At 34.8% G+C, this 18898-nt stretch overlaps 1 protein-coding gene across 1 annotated transcript; it reads left to right on the top strand.

The window, feature by feature from the left end:
• The first annotated feature begins 1088 nt into the window (after positions 1 to 1088).
• On the top strand, positions 1089 to 18813 carry LOC118742076. Its single transcript, XM_036474043.1, has 6 exons — positions 1089 to 1324; positions 5127 to 5260; positions 9130 to 9260; positions 11432 to 12341; positions 15725 to 15807; positions 17587 to 18813. The coding sequence occupies exons 2-6, from the start codon at positions 5143 to 5145 to the stop codon at positions 18577 to 18579; spliced, it is 2235 nt and encodes a 744-aa protein (XP_036329936.1). The 5' UTR covers positions 1089 to 1324; positions 5127 to 5142; the 3' UTR covers positions 18580 to 18813.
• Positions 18814 to 18898: the final 85 nt, after the last annotated feature.

Here is an 18898-nt window from a genome sequence, read left to right as displayed (position 1 = left end):
TGCATTCTTGCGTTGTGTTAAACGACATTCTTAACTCGTTTAACTAGTATGAAAATTCATAATAGGGGGTTACTGAGTAACCGAAAACGGCGAATCAATGTTTGTTTTGGGTGTCAGGCGCAGTAATTGTAACAATAGTCATAGGATACATTTTGCCAACGTTGTGGGTAAGATTGATAAAACAACGTATCGGTCTTATGCAGCGTTTTTGCTGCATTTAAAATGCAACATTTAGCACTTTCGAACATATGTTTTCGAAGAGCGTTCATGCTATTGCATTTAGCAAATGTACATTTACGCGAGTTCGAAATCTTATTTAATTTAAATTTTAATTTGTCGGGGCTGCCAATTAAAATTTACTCACTTAATTAGGAAACAAAACAAACGGAATTGATTACAAATTGATCCAGATTTCTATCAGCATCACATCGATATTGGATCTTCTTAACTTTCCCTTATCCAAATAATTTAAAAAAATAAATGAAATCTCGATCGGCGATCACTGAAACGCAGCTAGCCACTGTATACTCGAAAATGCAATGTTGCCACTTTTTCTCATTAAACCATGTTCGAATCGTGGAGATTTTGGAAGATCACAGGGTTGCTTTTAGCATTTAGATTCTTAATGCAAAAATGGAGTTGCATTTAAATGCACTTAGGTGACGAATTTTGTATGGATAAATGTACATTTAGAGTAGCATTTAGAGCTAAATGCGCTAAATGTGCTTTTACGCGTAAGCAAAAACAGCCCATTACGTGCGTCAAAAGTTGAGTGTTGGCCATCGTTCGTTGGGTCCGCCGACGCAAGGGTTGCCAATCTGACGCTCTCTATGCAAACACATAGTCTACTCAACTGTCAGTTTCATATTTGAGCGGAACGTACGCAAAGTACCTGACGGGGCCATTAAAAGGTACTGCACCTAAAATTAGGTATATTTCCAAAGTGGGGGACTCCAGCTTTCCAATGGTACCACTCTTGATCGCCGAATTGAGGGTCTCCATTTCAAAGTGTACCCATTTAATAAATTTCAAATGATTATGTATGTATTCAAATGCGCAGATTTTTATGCAGGTGAAGTCGGCAAGTTATGCTGCAATTGCTACATCGATACAAAATATCGATATTTTCCATGGATCGATGTTTTTTCGACATTCCTAGGCATCACACTTTTGCTGTCAGTTTGGGCAGCGGGTTTTCGCTGTTTTGTTTATTTGTGGGTGTATTTACGTTTAATGTATTATATTTAGCGTTTTTACGTGAATAGTTGTTAAAACAAATATGTAAAAAATTTAAGGAGTAGCAAGCGCTTGTAAAGTAACTCAGGTTAATCGAAACTTGGTGTGGTTTGAAATCACAAAGCATTGTGCCGAACTTTTCAGTGCCGTATCGAAATAGAACGTTTCTGTCCTTAAACATCATACAAACCCATTAAGACCGTTTATTGATTGCTACCTTACAGAAAAAAAGGAAATTTGTCATTATTAGTGAGAAAGGAAAGAAATCTAAGGATAAAGATATTCGACACCACCGTCACAACGCGAAATATGAATGCCTAGGGTTCGAACGATCCTATCGATATTGAGTAAGAATCGATACCGAGGGTATAAAATGTGTACTTTAATACTCGATACCTTATTTGGTGATTTTACTCGATACTTTGCAAAGGGCTCTTAGTATCGGCTACTTTTTAAAAAACACACTTTAAAATTTTTTCTTCCATTGGCGACCCAATTTTCCTTGCTTATATGGATTACTATCATTCAACTTTGTCCAAATAAACTGAAATTTCGTATAGTCTGTTGCATAACATAAACCAAATAAGTTAAGGTTTAATAGCCTTATGCGTAAAAAATAAAGTAGGTTTAAAGATCTTAATAAAATGACATTTTCATACATTTTTCAGTTTATAAACCTTTTTTATTATTTATGAATAAGGCCATAAAACTTTACGCAAAGTTGACGAAATTGCAGAATTTTTAGAAACTTTTTGGGTATGCAGTTTTGTAACCTATTCAACTTTAGGTGTAGCCTACTACCGTTGACTTTTAATTCAAACTTGCTCATTATTATGCTAAAATTGAATAGGCGACAAAAAAGTTTTCAAAAATTGTTAATAAAATTTGAAATTTGTGAAAGTATATATATATGTCTGTATGTATGTACATTTAACGTAAAATTACTTCTAGCGTGAAACGTAAGTTCTGCAATGAAGGAAAAATCAAATTTTTTAAATTTCTATTGTTTTAATTTCAGAAAATAACTAGATATACGATGGAAGAATAAAATAATTTTAGTATCCCAAAAAACGTATTATAATTAGGAATGTTCGATATCGTATCGATTTTTCTGAATATCGATATTTCATCGCACGATAATCGATTTTTTTAATCGATGTTCCAAGGTCGATATATCGAAGACATCGATACTTTACCTGAAACATCGATATTTAAGTTGAAATTTATTTTTCATCTACAAAGAAGTGTATGGAAAAATACTAAAGTAGGTTTAATCAACAGCTTGTGTGATTTATTTAGCTCTTAGGTTTGGCAAACCGCTTGAGTCGACCAGCATGCTGTTTTAATCCTTAGTAAATATACAAAATGGAAATAACACAATTAGTTGAGTTGATAAGCAGGTCTAATATTCTATTCAATTGAGAGTAGGACTTTCAACATCGATTTTTCCGATATCGATATTGTTCAGCCCGATATATCGTCATATCGATTTTACATGTAATGAATTAAATCGATTCATGATATCGATACTTTCTTAAATATCGAACATTCCTAATTATAATGGGTGCGATAATGAGTAGTGTCGATGCTTTTTCCCTGATACTTTTAGAGTTTCGATGCCATGGACTCGATGCCAGAATGAGTACTCATCGATACCAAAGTCTGAAATTTCGAACCCTAGGAATGTCGGAAAAATATCGAAAATATCGATGTTTTGCATCGAAAATTTTCCACTCTATGCGTGATTCAATAATACAAGGCTCGATAAACTGACAGTTGTCTCTCTCGCACCGCTCCCTTAGCAGTGGCACCGTGTTGCTTCTTGGCAAATTTACTTGGAAAAAGTGTAGCTTTGCTGTGAAAAGAAGTATAAGCTTTTTATACCCGAGCGCACTTGTGCACAAGGGTATATTAATTTTGTTCACATAACGGTTGTTTGTAACAGCCAAAACGAATCGAGATAGATATAGACAAATGTATACATAAATGCTCAGAATGAATAGAGAAGTCGATTAAGCCATGTCTGTCTGTCCGTCCGTCCGTGTACACGATAACTCGAGCAAAAATTGAGATATCTCAACGAAATTTGGTATGTAGGTTTCCATTTATCCAAGGTAGGTTGGTATTGAAAATGGGCGAAATCGGACTGTAACCACGCCCACTTCCCATATAACGGTAATTTGCAGAAATACGAAAACTGCGATATTTTAGTAACTACAGAAGATAATTCACTCAAAATTGATATTTACAATAATTTTAAGACGAAAAATAAGAATATTATACATTTTTGGAAAATGCGCTTAGCCACGCCCACTTATGGTGACATGTGTATATCTTGGTAACCAATTTCTTCCAAACTTGGCACAGCTGTTGGCCTTGATACAGCATACAAAATCGCCGAAAATTTTTAAAATTGGACGATAACCACGCCCACATCCCATATAACGGTAATTTAGAGAAATACAAAATCTTCGATAAATCAGTAAATATTAAAGCTAATTTATTCAAAATTGATGCTTGCAACAATTCTTTACCAAGAAATACGTTTATGGTAAAATTTTGGAAAAGGGCGGGGCACCGCCCACTTATGATCACATATATGTATATCGGTAACCGTTCTACCAATTTGTACCAAACTCGGTGTGGTTATTGTGCTTGCCACATAAAAGCAAACGTTGAAAATTATTGAAATCGGATTAAAATTACGGCCGCTTTTCATATAACGGTAAATTTCAGAAATGCTTGAAACTTCAATATTTCGAAATTGAAGGACGCTAATTTACTCAAAATTGATACACCCCGGCTTACCATCTGCGGTAGGTTTCGGAAAGGTGAAAAAACATATTTAATATTTGCGCCGGGTATTTAATGTTCGGCTCCGCCCGAACTTAGACTTTCTTACTTGTTTTTATTGTTTTTTTTTTGCTTTTCCATTTGTCTATATTTAAATTAGTAGTTTGTTGTACTATAAAAGAGTATATCTTATTGTACTAATGTTTATACATTTAATAAAATAAATAAAAAATAAACATAAAAAATGCAAGTAATGTTAAAGCAAAAAACACAACCGACTTCAACTCTCATATAAAAATTTAGGAGTACCGTTAATTTTTTCATGATCAAATGATCGGATCTAAACAAAATTAGCAAGGGACCACCTGTGAGACTCTACCTTTCCGTTAGAAAAAGAATTATCGAAATTGGGTAAGGTGGTACAAAGTTATGCGGTAACATACATAACAAAATAAATAAGTAAATAAATAAATATTCCGACGAATTATAATTCATTGCGTATTTTTTTAAGAAAAACATACACTTTGATTTAAAAAAGGTCATACTCTCGTTTTTTTTCGAAATATGTATGTATTAGGTATTTCAATTACCTTTCCAACCATATCCACCTTTTGAAAATCGCTTCAATAATTTTCAAAATAAAGTTTTTAAAATATTGAAAATTAACCCCCCCCCCCCCCCCCCCACCCCTCGTAATATGCAGCAAAACAAAATTTATACCATCAAAGTCAAGAATAAGGGACGAGCCGCTCCCACTTCTTTTTTTTTAGCTCATCGGGGCTCTATTCTTAACTTTTACCAAATCAAAGATAATTATAACTACTACCATTTTTCTAAATATTTTCTTTTTTTGGGCCATAGAAAATATAAAAATTACTTAGAACTTCTAAAAAAATAATTGTTCGTTTAATTGCGCGCCCATTTATATTTCACACTCCAGTTTAGGTTGAAAAGTATGCGGGGAAAAATCTAAATTGTTCCTATTCACTGCATTACCGACACTCCAGTGATTTAGGATATTTCTCTATTTAGGTAGCAATTTAGACGTACCCGCACACGGGAAAATATAAAAAAAAATCTTTAAAACAACATAATAGTGCGAAGTGTTTAAAAATGCCTAAACCTAAAAAAAATTTATCAAGAAAATCGAGAGGCGCAAGGGCAATGGCCCGCAAACGGAGAATGATATTCGCGGCGCGAGAAGAAGCAATAAATCAACTAAATTATACAGGTGATTTTTACAATGAAAGTCTATCTACTCACATCAGTGTCGTAAATATAATATCATTGCCTCAGTCACAAATAAAATGTTCGGACACATCCGGCACAGTGCCGTTTTTTTATCGTCAGTGCTGCTTCAGCGTTCGTTCCGTAATTTTTGTATACACATGTAAAACTACTACTGAAAAGTGTTTATTTTCAACCAAATCAGGACTGGATTTTTGAACATGAAATGTTTAAAATTGCAGACGTTTTCCTCTACGCGACAAATTTGGTATGTAAAAGTAAACAGGAACTTTTTTTGTTAACACAGTGTGTAAATTTGCACACAGTAGAAGAGGAAACTGGTTACCTCTCTTAATATGCGTTAATTTAAACAAAATTTTTTAGAGCAAATTTTAAACATTTTATGTGTAAACTGTGTAATTGTGAACACTAAGAAAATTCTATAGAAATTTTTGTAGTTAAGTTTAATGGTTTAACTATACATTAAAATAGTTAAATTAACGGCCCTAAGGGCCAAATTCACAGTGCGTATTACCTCTCTAAATAAGCTTATGGGTCGATTACGGATAGCAACTCAACCACGGTTCGGTTGCCAGCTGACAAAGTAACTGGAAAGAAAATTTGTATTACGAATGGCAACTATCGTCAGTTGCTGTAGAGTTATCATCGAAATTTGACATCTCAACAATCAGCAAGCGGCTGTAAACAAGCTGTGCGAGTAAAATTAAATTATTAAAATAAAGAGCTTTAAAGAAAAGACAGCAATAAAGCTAAACTCATCACAAATATTTGTTTAGGAGGAAGAGAAATGCATGAACGCGGCCTCAATCAGGCGACACTTAAAGGATAATTCCAATCCTCTAAAGTTACCGCGTGTACTGTAAGCAAAAGTTAATGCTTTCTTTTGTTATCGTTTTGTTTTAATTTTCAAAGCATATTGAGGACTGCCAAAAGAAACTGTAGTATAATTGATTAATAAACAGATGAACCACTTCGTTCAACTTCAATACCTCCGCTCATAAAAGCTTGCGCACATCTTCGATTTTTCGCAGAAGGAAGTGCCACAGCAATGACTTTAATTTGGAAAACTGGGTGTGTCGGTAGTTTTAAAAGAGGTGCTTCAGTTGACAAAGGAAAAAATTTGCAATCAGTGTTCGCTTTTGTTTCGCCAAAAGGGCGTTCTCCACGGGAACTAAAATTTCAAGATATTGGTTTGTTATTTTCACCATATTCTGTAAAAGCAAACTGCATTGCAAATGTTAATATCGTTCAAATTATTAAAAAGTAAAATATATGACACTTTTCAATTTTCGCTCCTAAATAACATTCCCAGCAACCACTAAAATGTAGTCGCCTGTGTACACACTTTATAGCAACTGCAGTTGTCAGTTGAAAGTTGCCAGTTGTCATCTGTAATATCTTTTTGGCAACTAGCAACGCAACTGGAATTCGATTGCTATCGATAATCTACCCATTAAATTTAAACAAATTTTTTTTACAGAGTAGTTAACTCGGCAAAGATATGTTTGTGTATTTCACTGACTAGCTGAGGTTATTTTATTGCAAGTTATCATTGATATGGAGGGAAAATTAATCGAGTTGGTACGGAATTATCCAGAACTATATAATTTGGCAATAATTCCCAATTCATCATTAGTAAAATAAGTCATCTTGGTTTCATTGAACTTCATTTTACTGAAAGTTGTGTGTGAACTTGTATCACTGATCGATGCTGATTGGCAATGATACTGAACTGATACGGCACTGATCTGTGAAGATAGATCTTTTATTTTTTATTATTATTACTAGGGAAGACAAAAATATGCAAAAAAAAACTAATTATATGATCATCAAAATTACTCCAAAATATTAAAAATAGGTTTGATATATGCCCCAAAACTTTATGTATATGTATAACGAAAACTTCTACGATTATCACATAAAAAATTTTCGTACATACATACATATATGTATTGGAAATGAACGCTCTAGTAGAGGTGGGTAACTCAACTCAGAGTTGAGTTATTGAGTTGATTCCTATAAGTGAATCGGTAACTCAGACTCCCTGTCCAAAAAAAATGTAACTCAGTAACTCAGTTGATGCCGTAGGGCTCACATGAATCAATTGAATCATAGTGGCTCATATTTGTCCATATAACTCTCTCGCTTCGCCACAGTGTTTAGCATGGCAAAGTCTTGCATTTTGTTTTTGCACGAGGCGAATTTATACAAGGTGGTGGCAAGAATACAACAACAACAACCACATGTATTTTGTATTGCGGGTGTCAAATCTCACAAATTCTTATAATTTCGTTTTTTTTTTTAGTTTTTCTCGAAATATGTATGTATGTATGATATATAAAGATGTGCATATCAAATCAATTGCCTTTCCAACCATATCCACATTTTGAAATTCGGTACAATAGGTTTCGAAATATAAGCTTTTGAAAATATTGAAAATTCCACCTTTACCCTCCCCCTAGCACCGCCCTATTAATTTGCACACAAAAAAAATTACACCTTTCAAATCAGTAGAAAGGAGCTGACCACGCCCACTTTAAAGTTTTGTTTTATCTCAACGGCCGCTATACCGCATCTATGCCTCAAAACGAGTCTACGATACGAATGAGTGTAACATACAAAGAGTCAAATGAGTTAGTTGAATGAGCTGACTCCTTAAAGTGAGTTGGAGTCATTGAGTCAACTCCTATAAATTTGCTGAGTTACCCACCCTTACGCTCTACGCCACAAGACATTTTTGGACAGAATTTAAAAAATGACAATTCTGCGGGTGACATTGCAACATTTTATTGAAGTGTTGCTTCACACAAAATATTTTTATTGTTGATATTGAGAAGTTACAATAGATGTAGAATAAAACTCTCTGCTCGGTTCGCAGCATATTTGGAAACTTTTAAATAGCTTGCGCTAAAAACGAAACATTTTCATTGAATTTTTCAACCACCAAAAGCGGTTTAGCACAAAAATTCACTGTTGGAAAACGACAGTCGAAAAATTTTCACGAGAAGGTATATTAAAATTGTTTACTAGAAAATAATTGTTTGTCAGCCTTTTCTTTTTGTCAATTATACAAACCTTGTCTGCAACCCTGGCTATCTCCGAAAAGGTATTGTCAGATGAAATTATGCGAAAATTAAGTAACTTATTACCGAAATAATCATGTTTATGCATTTTTATGCTTTTTCGCCAAAATATTTATCGTGTGTCATAATATGCGTTTGCATATTTTTGTCTTCCCTAATTAATACCAATCGATTACAATACATTATCTATACTAATATATATTTTGAAAGCCTTTTTTTGTAGTTGAGTTTTTACTAAAAATCCTATTTATGATCCGATTTGGCAATATGTATTGGTAACGGTAAGAGCAATACTATTGCAAAAAAGTGCTGCCAGGTGGCGCTGGAGTCGAGTTATTACTAAAAATCGCCAAGTGAGAAAAGGTGCCTTGAATGTCAGATTAAATCGACCTGTTGCACCATTGAGTGTATCGAGCTCTCCTGTTTTATTATTGGCCCAATGGATGTAATTTTCCAATTTTATTATGCGTTTAAGCTTTTTAACAATGATACGCATCCATCTTGAAATTGTCACCAACTATACTATACAGCTTCTGAGACAGATTCACTATAGAACCGGATCATTGTTGCCGTCAGGGAGTGGAGACGAAAAACTTCTTCAAATTTGTTTAATTTTGCGATTAACCGTCCAAGAACTTCTTCACGGACATAACACTTTCGTTAGGTTATTTAAAGCGGCAGATGACTACCAAACCATAATCTTAACAGATGAATGTGGCGGGTTTGCTAGTAGTTTTATAAAATTTTTAATAATTATTTTCTTTTTTAGCAACTAAGGAGCAACTTCGAGAACTCAAAAGCAAACTGGCTGAACGCAAATATTATTTTACTGATCAGCAAACGCAAGTGCTTCTGCAAACAATATGTGATACAGTGAAAGATCAACCTGCGTGCTTTGAGGTAAATACACCCTTCCATGAATATTGGCGTGGGCCGAAAATCCGCTTTTTTAGAATTTTGATTTGTAATAGAAAAAATATGGTTGATTATGCCATAAAACAATCTGTGTGAAAGATTGTCAATATCTTAGGCTCGTTAGTCCATCAAAGTTCACGTGCTGAAAAAAATTCTTAGTAAAAAAAATTTATTAACTAATGCATTTATTAATTTTTGTTTTTTGAGCACATTGAACTTTGATGGACTTGGGCGAGCCTAAAGGCTGGTTTTCACTACTGGTGAAGGTATGGATAAAGGAAATAAAGTTGTGTCAAAATATGTCGCCAAATTTTGACGTCAAAACATTACATAGTGAAAACCAGTCTTAAGGTGTTGAGCAAACATTGTCATCTTTTACACAGATTGTTTTTAGAGCACCATGAACCATATTTTTGCTAAACTTCTAAAAAAGCGGATTTTCGGCCCACGCTAATCCATATGTATGCACGTTAGGGGGGTCCTTAAAAAATCAAATGAAGGATTTTTTTTTTGGGTCTCACCATCTCGAATCGGTAATACCACTGTCACAGATATCACATATAAACTTTGGTCCCGATTGGAGACGGGGAAAGCGTGTCGCACAGAGGGCAAAGTACAGTTTCCTCTACTAGCATCGACGTAGGGGTGGAGGCTTAGGAGATCTTATGTAAAAATTTGCTTCCTACATTTAAGGACCACCCCAATGTGGATACATATATACATGTCGGTACGTGCACAAAAAAATTACGTCAATATCCATACCAGGGACGGTGATCATTATGAGTAAAATAATTTAAATCAGCAAATAATAATTTTTTTATGATTTTAAAGAAAGACTTAAAGAATTAAAGAATATATTCTCGATCACAAATAATACTTATTTTATAATTTTTATTTTTTCGCTCAGTGATAATGATTATTGTTGAGTTCTATACATACATGCGCAACTACCTGAAATTTTAACCTGAAACTTTTAGGTCTTAATCTTTTTATTAGGATGTGGCTGCCTCTGAAAAGAATACGTCAGAAATCGCGGTGGTTTAGCTTTAATTTTTTATAATCATTATTCTTAAGTGAAAAAATAAAACTCAATAATAATTATTATCTTTGAGCGAAAAAAATAAAAGTCAACATTTAAGCCCATTTTGTTATAATTACATATGTATCGTTACCTTTACGTTGAAAGGCCTTAACTCAGTTCTAAATTCAGCTTTGTATGGAGGTCAGTAGATTACTCCGTAAAGGTATGATACAATTTGAAAACTACTACAATGAGGGCCAGTCTGGTGGTTTAAAGTAAATGTCAGCCAGCTGTTCAATTTAAACTCAGTTTACATAATCTAAGTTAAAATGAAGGTTTTTTAAATAAAAAAAAGTTTCTTAAAGAATTACAAAAAAAAAATCCTCTCCGATAACAAAATAGTCCGAGCATAGAAAATTTGCACACAAAAAAAATCAACGGAATCGTAAGAATGAGATTTTTGATGCTATATTTTCAGTTTTTTCAAAGTTTGGTATAAGAAAAACTTGAATAACTGGAACAGAACTATTTCGATTTAGACTTGGTGAGGTATCATTGGAAAGGTATTTTCTCACCCTTCTTATTTCTTCGCAAATAAACTCATTCGAAGTATGAAAGAGAATGGTTGGATGAACGAGTTTCATTCAAACCAAGTAGAATTAAAAAGTGTTGGTATTTTAAAAAAAATTGGGACGGGAATGATCACACTGAAATAAAGAGTGGGAAAATACCTTTCCACTGATACCTCATAAGTCTAAATCGGAATAGTTGTGTCCCAGTTATTCAAGGTTTTCTTAAACCAATATTTGAAAAATGTTAAAAAACGGCATCAAAAATTTCATTATTACGATTCCGTTGCAAAGATTTTTAAATACTTGTATGCAGATTTTTTTAAGCTTAAACTGTTTTGTAACCTGAGGGGTTCTTTTTCAAAAAATTCTTTAGGAAATTATTTTTATTCATAAAAAAAAACATTTTTGAAGGAATTTTCAAATCAGTCCAGTTCACGTACATCTTCATATTTTTCCGTAATATTTTGGTGGACGTCTTCAAATATTATAGATTTTGCATTCCTGGCGGAAAACCGCAACTTTTTTTGGTGATGCAGTCTAATGTACATAGTATTTCTTTTCAGAAACCGACATCAGAGATATTTTATAATACAATCAAGAGCAAAGCGCCCATTCTAAAAAATTTTGCCTGGACATCATTGCGAAACAAGATGCAAGCCATACGGGCATGGTACTTGGAGACTTTACAGTGGAAAGAGAAAGGCATCGACCCTACATTGGTGGTCAACTCCAAAAGATTGCGTAATATCGTGAAGTATGTTGAAAAGTTATCGCCCTTTTGGGATACACTCGGTGCTATTTTTAACCACAACAAAATTGGTAGACCAAGTGTGGTGTATGACACCGCTCAAGACGTTGAGCTGAAAACAAGTACTTTCGATAGTAGTTCCAACGATTCAAACGACGTTCAATTAGTACTGAAGTATGAGGCTACTGATCCACAGTATTCAACATCGCAGAGCTCATCCGATTTTACAACAACGATTGTCAACAGGAGCACCTTGGAGACTCAAACAATGCCACAGAGCATTATGGAAGCTACACAAACCATCGCTGATAATAGTGCAGCTACAACAACAACAACTCCGCCAAATACAGACACTAGCAATCGCAACGGTTTAATTGACGACAATTTGGAATTTATCAAGCTTGAGCCTGACAGTCCACAACCTTCAATGTCACAGCGCTCAATAAATTTTAAATTGAGTCCACGTGAGACTGCGCAACCATTGCAAAATTCGCAGTTGATTAAAGAACAGAACTCAACATTGGAAAGGGAAAAAATAGAATTGGAAAGTGAAAAGCTTAAAATAGAAAGAGAAAAATTAGAACTAGAAAAAGAAAAAGTGCGAAATGATTTTGAGCTGAAAAAATTAGCATTACAAAACGAATTTGAGTTAAAAAAAGTCGAAATTGCATTACGCGTGGAAGCCGATGAGAGATTAAAAAGATATGAAATTGACTTAAAATCTTGTTAATTAATAATCAGCCCTATCGGCAATTCCATGTCAATAAATCGTTCCCATAGTTTAAGATGCAAAACAAAAACAAATTGGAATTTTTTTTTTTGTTTTGCTTTATAATTTTTGGGAATATTTGTTCATGTGAAAGTCGCGATAGGGCCGATTTTTAAATAGGTATTTAGAAATACATATGTAGTATGTAAGCACATAAACCCAAAAACATATATCGCTAGCTTATGCTGGATTTCCACTAGGCATTAAATGGCAAAAATGACAAATGAAAAAGTCGGGCAATAAAAAAAATCGTGTCATTACATTAAAAAATAGTCATTAAGTTCATTTCCACATAGCATTTTTTTTTAAATGGCATACATTTTTTGTCATTTCAATTCCTAGTGCGAATTCGGCATTAGAGTCAAAAGTTTCTAAGTCCCATATTAATAGTTTTGCAGGAGACAACTTTTTTTCGAAACAATGCATTTTTAATTTCTCTGCCCTCCTGTATCAAAATAGGAGTTTTCATAAAAAGTTAAATCCAGAAAATCTTCTCTCTAAGCTAGCGATATTTTGAATATTATAAAAATATCGTAAGTTTATAATCTTTGCCAAAATTCAATCCTTAGAAGTTGAAGAATTTGCAAGCCCTTTAATTTTAATTTTTAAGTTCTGATAGTAATTAACGAGTATATGTGCATAAGTTAGTTAATAAAACTAAAATTTTTTATTTATTAGTTTTCTAATTTCATTCATAAGTATAAAAATTTATATTTTGCAGTAGCAGGATAAGTCAGCTTTATTTTTTTACGTGCCGCTGAAGAACAAATCAGTACTCGGAATACACACAAATCCGAGAAATATTCAACCAAACACGGAAAAAATACATGTAATTAAAATTCTCACCAATCAAATTTGCTCTCAAAAATAAATTGAATTTTGATTTCACAAATTTTATTTTAAGTGTATAAAGATTGAAAATACATCAACAGTTTTTAGAGATACGAAAACTGCGATATTTTAGTAACTACTGAAGCTTATTCACTCAAAATTGATATTTACAACGATTTTTGGACGAAAAATAAGATGATAAATTTAAAAAAAATATGGGCGTAGCCAGACCCAATTATGTTATTCATCGTCGGAATTGGTTCGCCATCGACGTGAATACCCAGCCACTGTCTGACCGTTTAGGTCGGCGACGTCCATTTTCGAGCACGTGAAGACGGCCGGTAAAACCCATTTTAAAAACATTGGCCCGTAGTCATAGTCAAAATAAAGTCGACTTTAAAGTTAGTTGCAGCTTTTTTGACAGATATCCCATTGAAAATTATGTCAAAAAGCTGCAACTAACTTTAAAGTCGACTTTATTTTGACTATGACTACGGGCCAATGTATCGCTTTTTCACTTTAAGTAGTGAGGCAACTTGATAATCAAGTCAAACAGCTGCTTACAGTCTGTCTTTGTGCTACAGTATTTTGTCAGAAATAGTCTGGATTACTGAAGGCAGTATAAATTAAGTACGGAAACGAGGCGAGAATTTTTGGTTCCCTGGCGGCGATATCTTTAAAGTGAAACGGACTATCAAGTTACGTGCAACCAACGTCACAGCTGTCAATTCAAATGAATTTTGACAAGGAATATGTGTGAAAGCAAGTTCTTGACCGTGTAACTGCAGAGTAATACGGTGTTTACAATAGGCGATTTAATACCATGTTCGTACCGACAACGAAAACGAGTTTTGGGATTGTGGGCTCCCCAATCGTTTTCGTATGACAGATTTTACGTGGACGAAAACACGAGTTTTAGGTCGAAAACCAGTTATAGCAACGAAAACATATTTTCGATGTCGGTCCGAACATGGTATTTTAGGCTACTTCTTGTTAAAGGCCACAATCGCCTGATGTGATCTGATCAGCCAATCAGCTAATCGCAGCCAGCTTTTTATTCAACTTATCGCCTCTAATAGTTCATTTCCACCATGTTTAAGTACAGTTTATGGCTATTGGAAAAAGGAGATTACAACTCGAAGGGAGTCTGAACTCTTAAACGATGTTTCCACGCCAAGTGGTTCGCTCTCCCATTCGTAATTCGCTCTCTCATTCGTGATTGGCGCCCCAATTACGAACCGAATCACGTTATTCGTCATACACAATTTTGAGAGCGAATCACTTCATTCGTAGGTGATTCAGATCCAATCAACAAGCGAATCAAGAACAAATCGTTGTCTTCTCTAATTTTTATCGATAACGGCTGTCAAAACTACACACATTCCCACCAGCACTAACATTGAAAAAATAGCTAGATTCATTAAAACTTGATTTAGCTAATTAACCACTGCAAATTTTTTGAAATGTTCATTAAACATTAAGCAAAAGCAAAGAACAAGAAGCAGAGTGGCAAAGTGAATCACGAATGTGGCGTGTAAACAGGTTGAGAGAGCGAACCACGTGATTCGGTTGGCGTGGTCGCCGTTTTAAATGCAGTTAAGCCCACGGTGGAGAGAATACAGAGGTGGCGCCGATGACGATACCGCTACTCGGCTCTCAGTGATTTTGGCAGAATCAGCTGTTTTGGTGACGTCATAGTAGAGAAGACAGCAGTAGTGATGTGCTGAGTCAATACTTTTAAGTACCCAATACTCTCGATACTCGGTACCGAAACATTTAGGTTTCGAATAAAAGCGCACATAGGCCAAAAATATGGAAAAAAACGCCTAACAAAACCCGAATGTAAGAGCCAATAGAGCTTTTTTACTGATTCAAAATGATACATATATGCCGGTTCGATACCATAATACAGAGAAACCCTTACTTGTTTGAAGCATTTTTGTTCCAGCTGAATCGGACGATATCATTTTTGTAGGCCTGGGACAGATTCTGTAACCAGTTAACGACAATTTTCGAATTGGTATCGGTTTTGTCGACGTTTGATATCAAATATTTGTAAGTCAACAAGTGCGATATCGATCCGAAACTTGTCGCTAACTGGCTACAGAATCTCTCCCCTGAAAGGCTTCTTCATCAGTCAAAGTATTTTTCTTGAACCTTGGACCGACTAAGGTTAAAACTGATAAAATAATATTTTTCTGTGGCGATAAGTTCAAGTGTTTTAGCCGATATCATATAAATTAGTAATGAAATTTTTTTCTAAACCTGAAATGCATATAATGGCGAGGGTTTAATGTAAATAATCGGTATCGGATACCGAAAAGGAAGTATAGGGCATCGAAATCTTTTTTAACTATTGGGTACCGAGTATTGGGGACAATTCAGCACATCACTAGTCGCTCTCATTCTTGCCGCTCTCAGTTGTCAACTCTACGATGACGTCACGCCAAAATTACTCTCACGAATTCTGCTGCAATCGGCGCAATCTTGTATTCTATCATTCTTGAGTTAAGCCCTTGGTGGAAATGGGCTCTAAAGTTTCCTGTAACATCGGCTCATATAAACGCCGTATAATTGAGAATTTCAAGCAGGTGAAGGCGACCAGTTAAGAAAAAAAAAAAATCGATGTTTATGAATTAACGTCGATGTATAGTTTCCATCTCTACAAACATTTTGCCAGGATATTTTTCGAGACGGAAAATTTTTCGTTTATTTGTATACCGTGATGGTTATTTCCTGCAACTTCTGCAAGCTACATTACGACTCAACTTTACATTGCATCTGTGATTCCAACTCGCCGATTAATTGCACAAATACAGGTTAGAACTAAATTTTTAATTTTTTTCTGAAATGCCGGTGCTTAATTATCAAGCTGCTTGGTAATATTTACATATTTTATTTCAACACCCCTAGCTCCGAACATGCCCTAAATGTACCTAAAAATGGCAAGAGGGGTATCAATGGACGCGCATTTACGCCAGTAATTTCTGTTCCAGGTACTTAACGTTTTGCTTACTTACTAAGTAGAATTCTGCTTTCTGTGTTGCCGGTGAAGAGGGGCGGAAGTATTTTTGCGCAGAGCTTTCTAGGTAGGCAGTCTCCGTCAAATTCATTAAAAGTGGTTTTTGCAAATAACTTTCGAATGGATTAAAAAGGTTTACTTCCGCTTTCGGTTTACTGTTATTAGCCTAAAACGCGTCGATTGATTTAAGTCCGCGTACTCGAAATTGGAAAAAGTTTCGAAAGTTAAGTTCAAAATTGTTTAAACACGAAAGCCAAGTTCGACAAATACGAAATGATTGTAAAACAATTGGGTACTGTTTATGAATTTGTACAACGATTTTGGATTGCTGTGCCCAAACGCGTGAATCGAAGCGAAAACCTTTTATACACACTTGTAGACAACAGTTCACGCTTTATTAAAAAAATTTAGTTTACTAAATCTGTGCACATAAAAAAAAAGGTATTAACGGCTGCTTTAAGACATTAATTTAATAATAATGTCGGTTGAAAATATGGTATTTGTTGCAAATTTCCGAAATATACGTACAGTGATTACTCTTAGTCTCAGAGGTGGTCCCATACTAATCTGGTTGAGATCCGATCAGTGGATCATGAGATATATATATATATTTTTTTTATATGGGAGTTGAAGTCGGTTTTTTTTTTTGCTAAAAATTACTTGTTTATGTCTATATTTACTCTACACATTACACTATTAGTTGTTAGTTTTTTTATTCCTTTAGTTGAAACTTATTCGTCGCATTTTAACGAAGAGATGCTATGAGTCAGGGGGCGACTCTCCGCATGCCGGGCGATCGTTAAAAACATCCTCGTTTAATCTGCTCAAGGTATGAGTTCAACCTGCTGCAGTAACCAGAGCGCAGTTGGGCTATTGTGGTCCGAGTCTCCCGAGGCAGACGAAGTGCTGTCTTGTCCACGTCTGGTGGTTGTGTGCCCAGAACGGCATTCACAGGTCGGGAGTTTACATAACTCGAGACTGCCTCTCTGTGAATGCGGTTCAAGGCCTGTCGATAAGCTGTCGGCTCCAGAGGTTGTTTGATGAATTCGCCGGTAACAGTACCTGGTATAGATTCGCCTAGGTACAACCGCAGCGAAAATCTACTTCACCGGTAACACCACCTTTTATAGATTCGCCTTGTTGATATTCTTAGACCAGTTGATTTCTTCGCCTTACATGTGTTGTTTTTGCTTTTACTGATTGCCACCACCTTGTATAAATTCGCCTCAGTTATGTTGATTTTCTAGGCGAATTCATATACGGTGGTAGATTCTTCCGTTTGTTACCTTTTGTCCCGTGCACTATAGCCATTCATATTCATTTCCATACAACAGATAACAAGTGACAGTTCACTCCGTTGCGTTACTTTCATTATAGCCAGAGAGGTAAGCTTTTATTCTGCTCGTTGGGGATGAATTTCCAAAATAATTTCAATGCGGTAGCAAATACATCAAAAACAAATTCTAATAACAAACGTGGTAACATCGAAGCTAGAATTGAAGCGCGACGAGCATGGAGAAAGGCGTACATGAAGAAATATCGGGCTCGAAAAAAACGTCAGACCGATATTGTACTCGATCAAGTTAGTGCTAAATTTTCGAGGGATACAAGTGAAGATTCAACGCCTAATGAATATCTGGGTATGCTGCAGCAAAGAAATAAGAAAGCACCTGCCCGCTCACGAAACTACCAAGATCGGCAAAGAAATAGGAACAGTGCACTAGCACCTGCCTACTTCCAATCAATTGAAACAGACACAATATCTGAGCCTGATTCCTACCATTCAAATGACGGTAAATTAGTGCTGAAGTTTGAGGCTGCGGTTCCGCAGTCTTCAACGTCGCAGGCCTCATCCGATTTTAATACAACGATTGCCAATAGGAGCACCTTGGAGAGTCATACAATGCGACAGACCATTATGGAAGTTACACAAACCCCCACTCACAATAGTGTAGCTACAACAACAACCACTCATAATGCGCATGCTAGTGATCACAACGATTTAATTGATAATAATTTGGAATTTATCAAGCTTTGGCTTGGAAGTCCCCAACCTTCAACCTCGCAGAGTCCGTTTGATAGCGCGCAACAATTGCAAAATATGGTTTTCAATAAAGTACAGAATTTAGCATTAGAAAAAGAACAAGTAGAATTGGAAAGGGAAAAACTTAAAATGGAAAGAGAAAAATTTAAGTTAGAAAAAGAGAAAGTGCGTAATGATTTTAAGTTGAAAAAATTTGCATTAAAAAACGAACTTGAATTAAAAACAGCCGAAATCGCATTACGCGCAGAAGCCGATGAGAGATTAAAAAAATATGAAATTTACTTAAAATCTGGTTAAATGAAATCTAATGTTAAATATCTAGTATTTAGAAATACATACATACATACATATGTAAATACATACGTAAAATTTAATACATATGTTTTTAATAATATTAAAATAACGCAAATTTATAATGTTTTTTCGAAATTAAATTCTTGGAAGTTTGACAATTTGAAATACCGTTAATTTTACATTTAAATATGTTTTAATATTAATTTACAAGCCTACTATGTACATACATACATACATAAGTTAGATAATAAAACTGAATATTTTTTATTTACTAGGTTCAGTAAAAGAACAAAGTTGTTTCATTGCATTTTATATATACAAA

The sequence above is a fragment of the Rhagoletis pomonella genome, unplaced genomic scaffold, assembly GCF_013731165.1.
Source record: "Rhagoletis pomonella isolate Grant_MI unplaced genomic scaffold, Rhpom_1.0 Rhpom_scaffold_00006, whole genome shotgun sequence".
Taxonomy (NCBI): Eukaryota; Metazoa; Arthropoda; class Insecta; order Diptera; family Tephritidae; genus Rhagoletis; species Rhagoletis pomonella.
The sequence above is the reverse complement of the archived record's forward strand: the minus strand, read 5'-3'. Positions and strand labels throughout refer to the sequence as shown.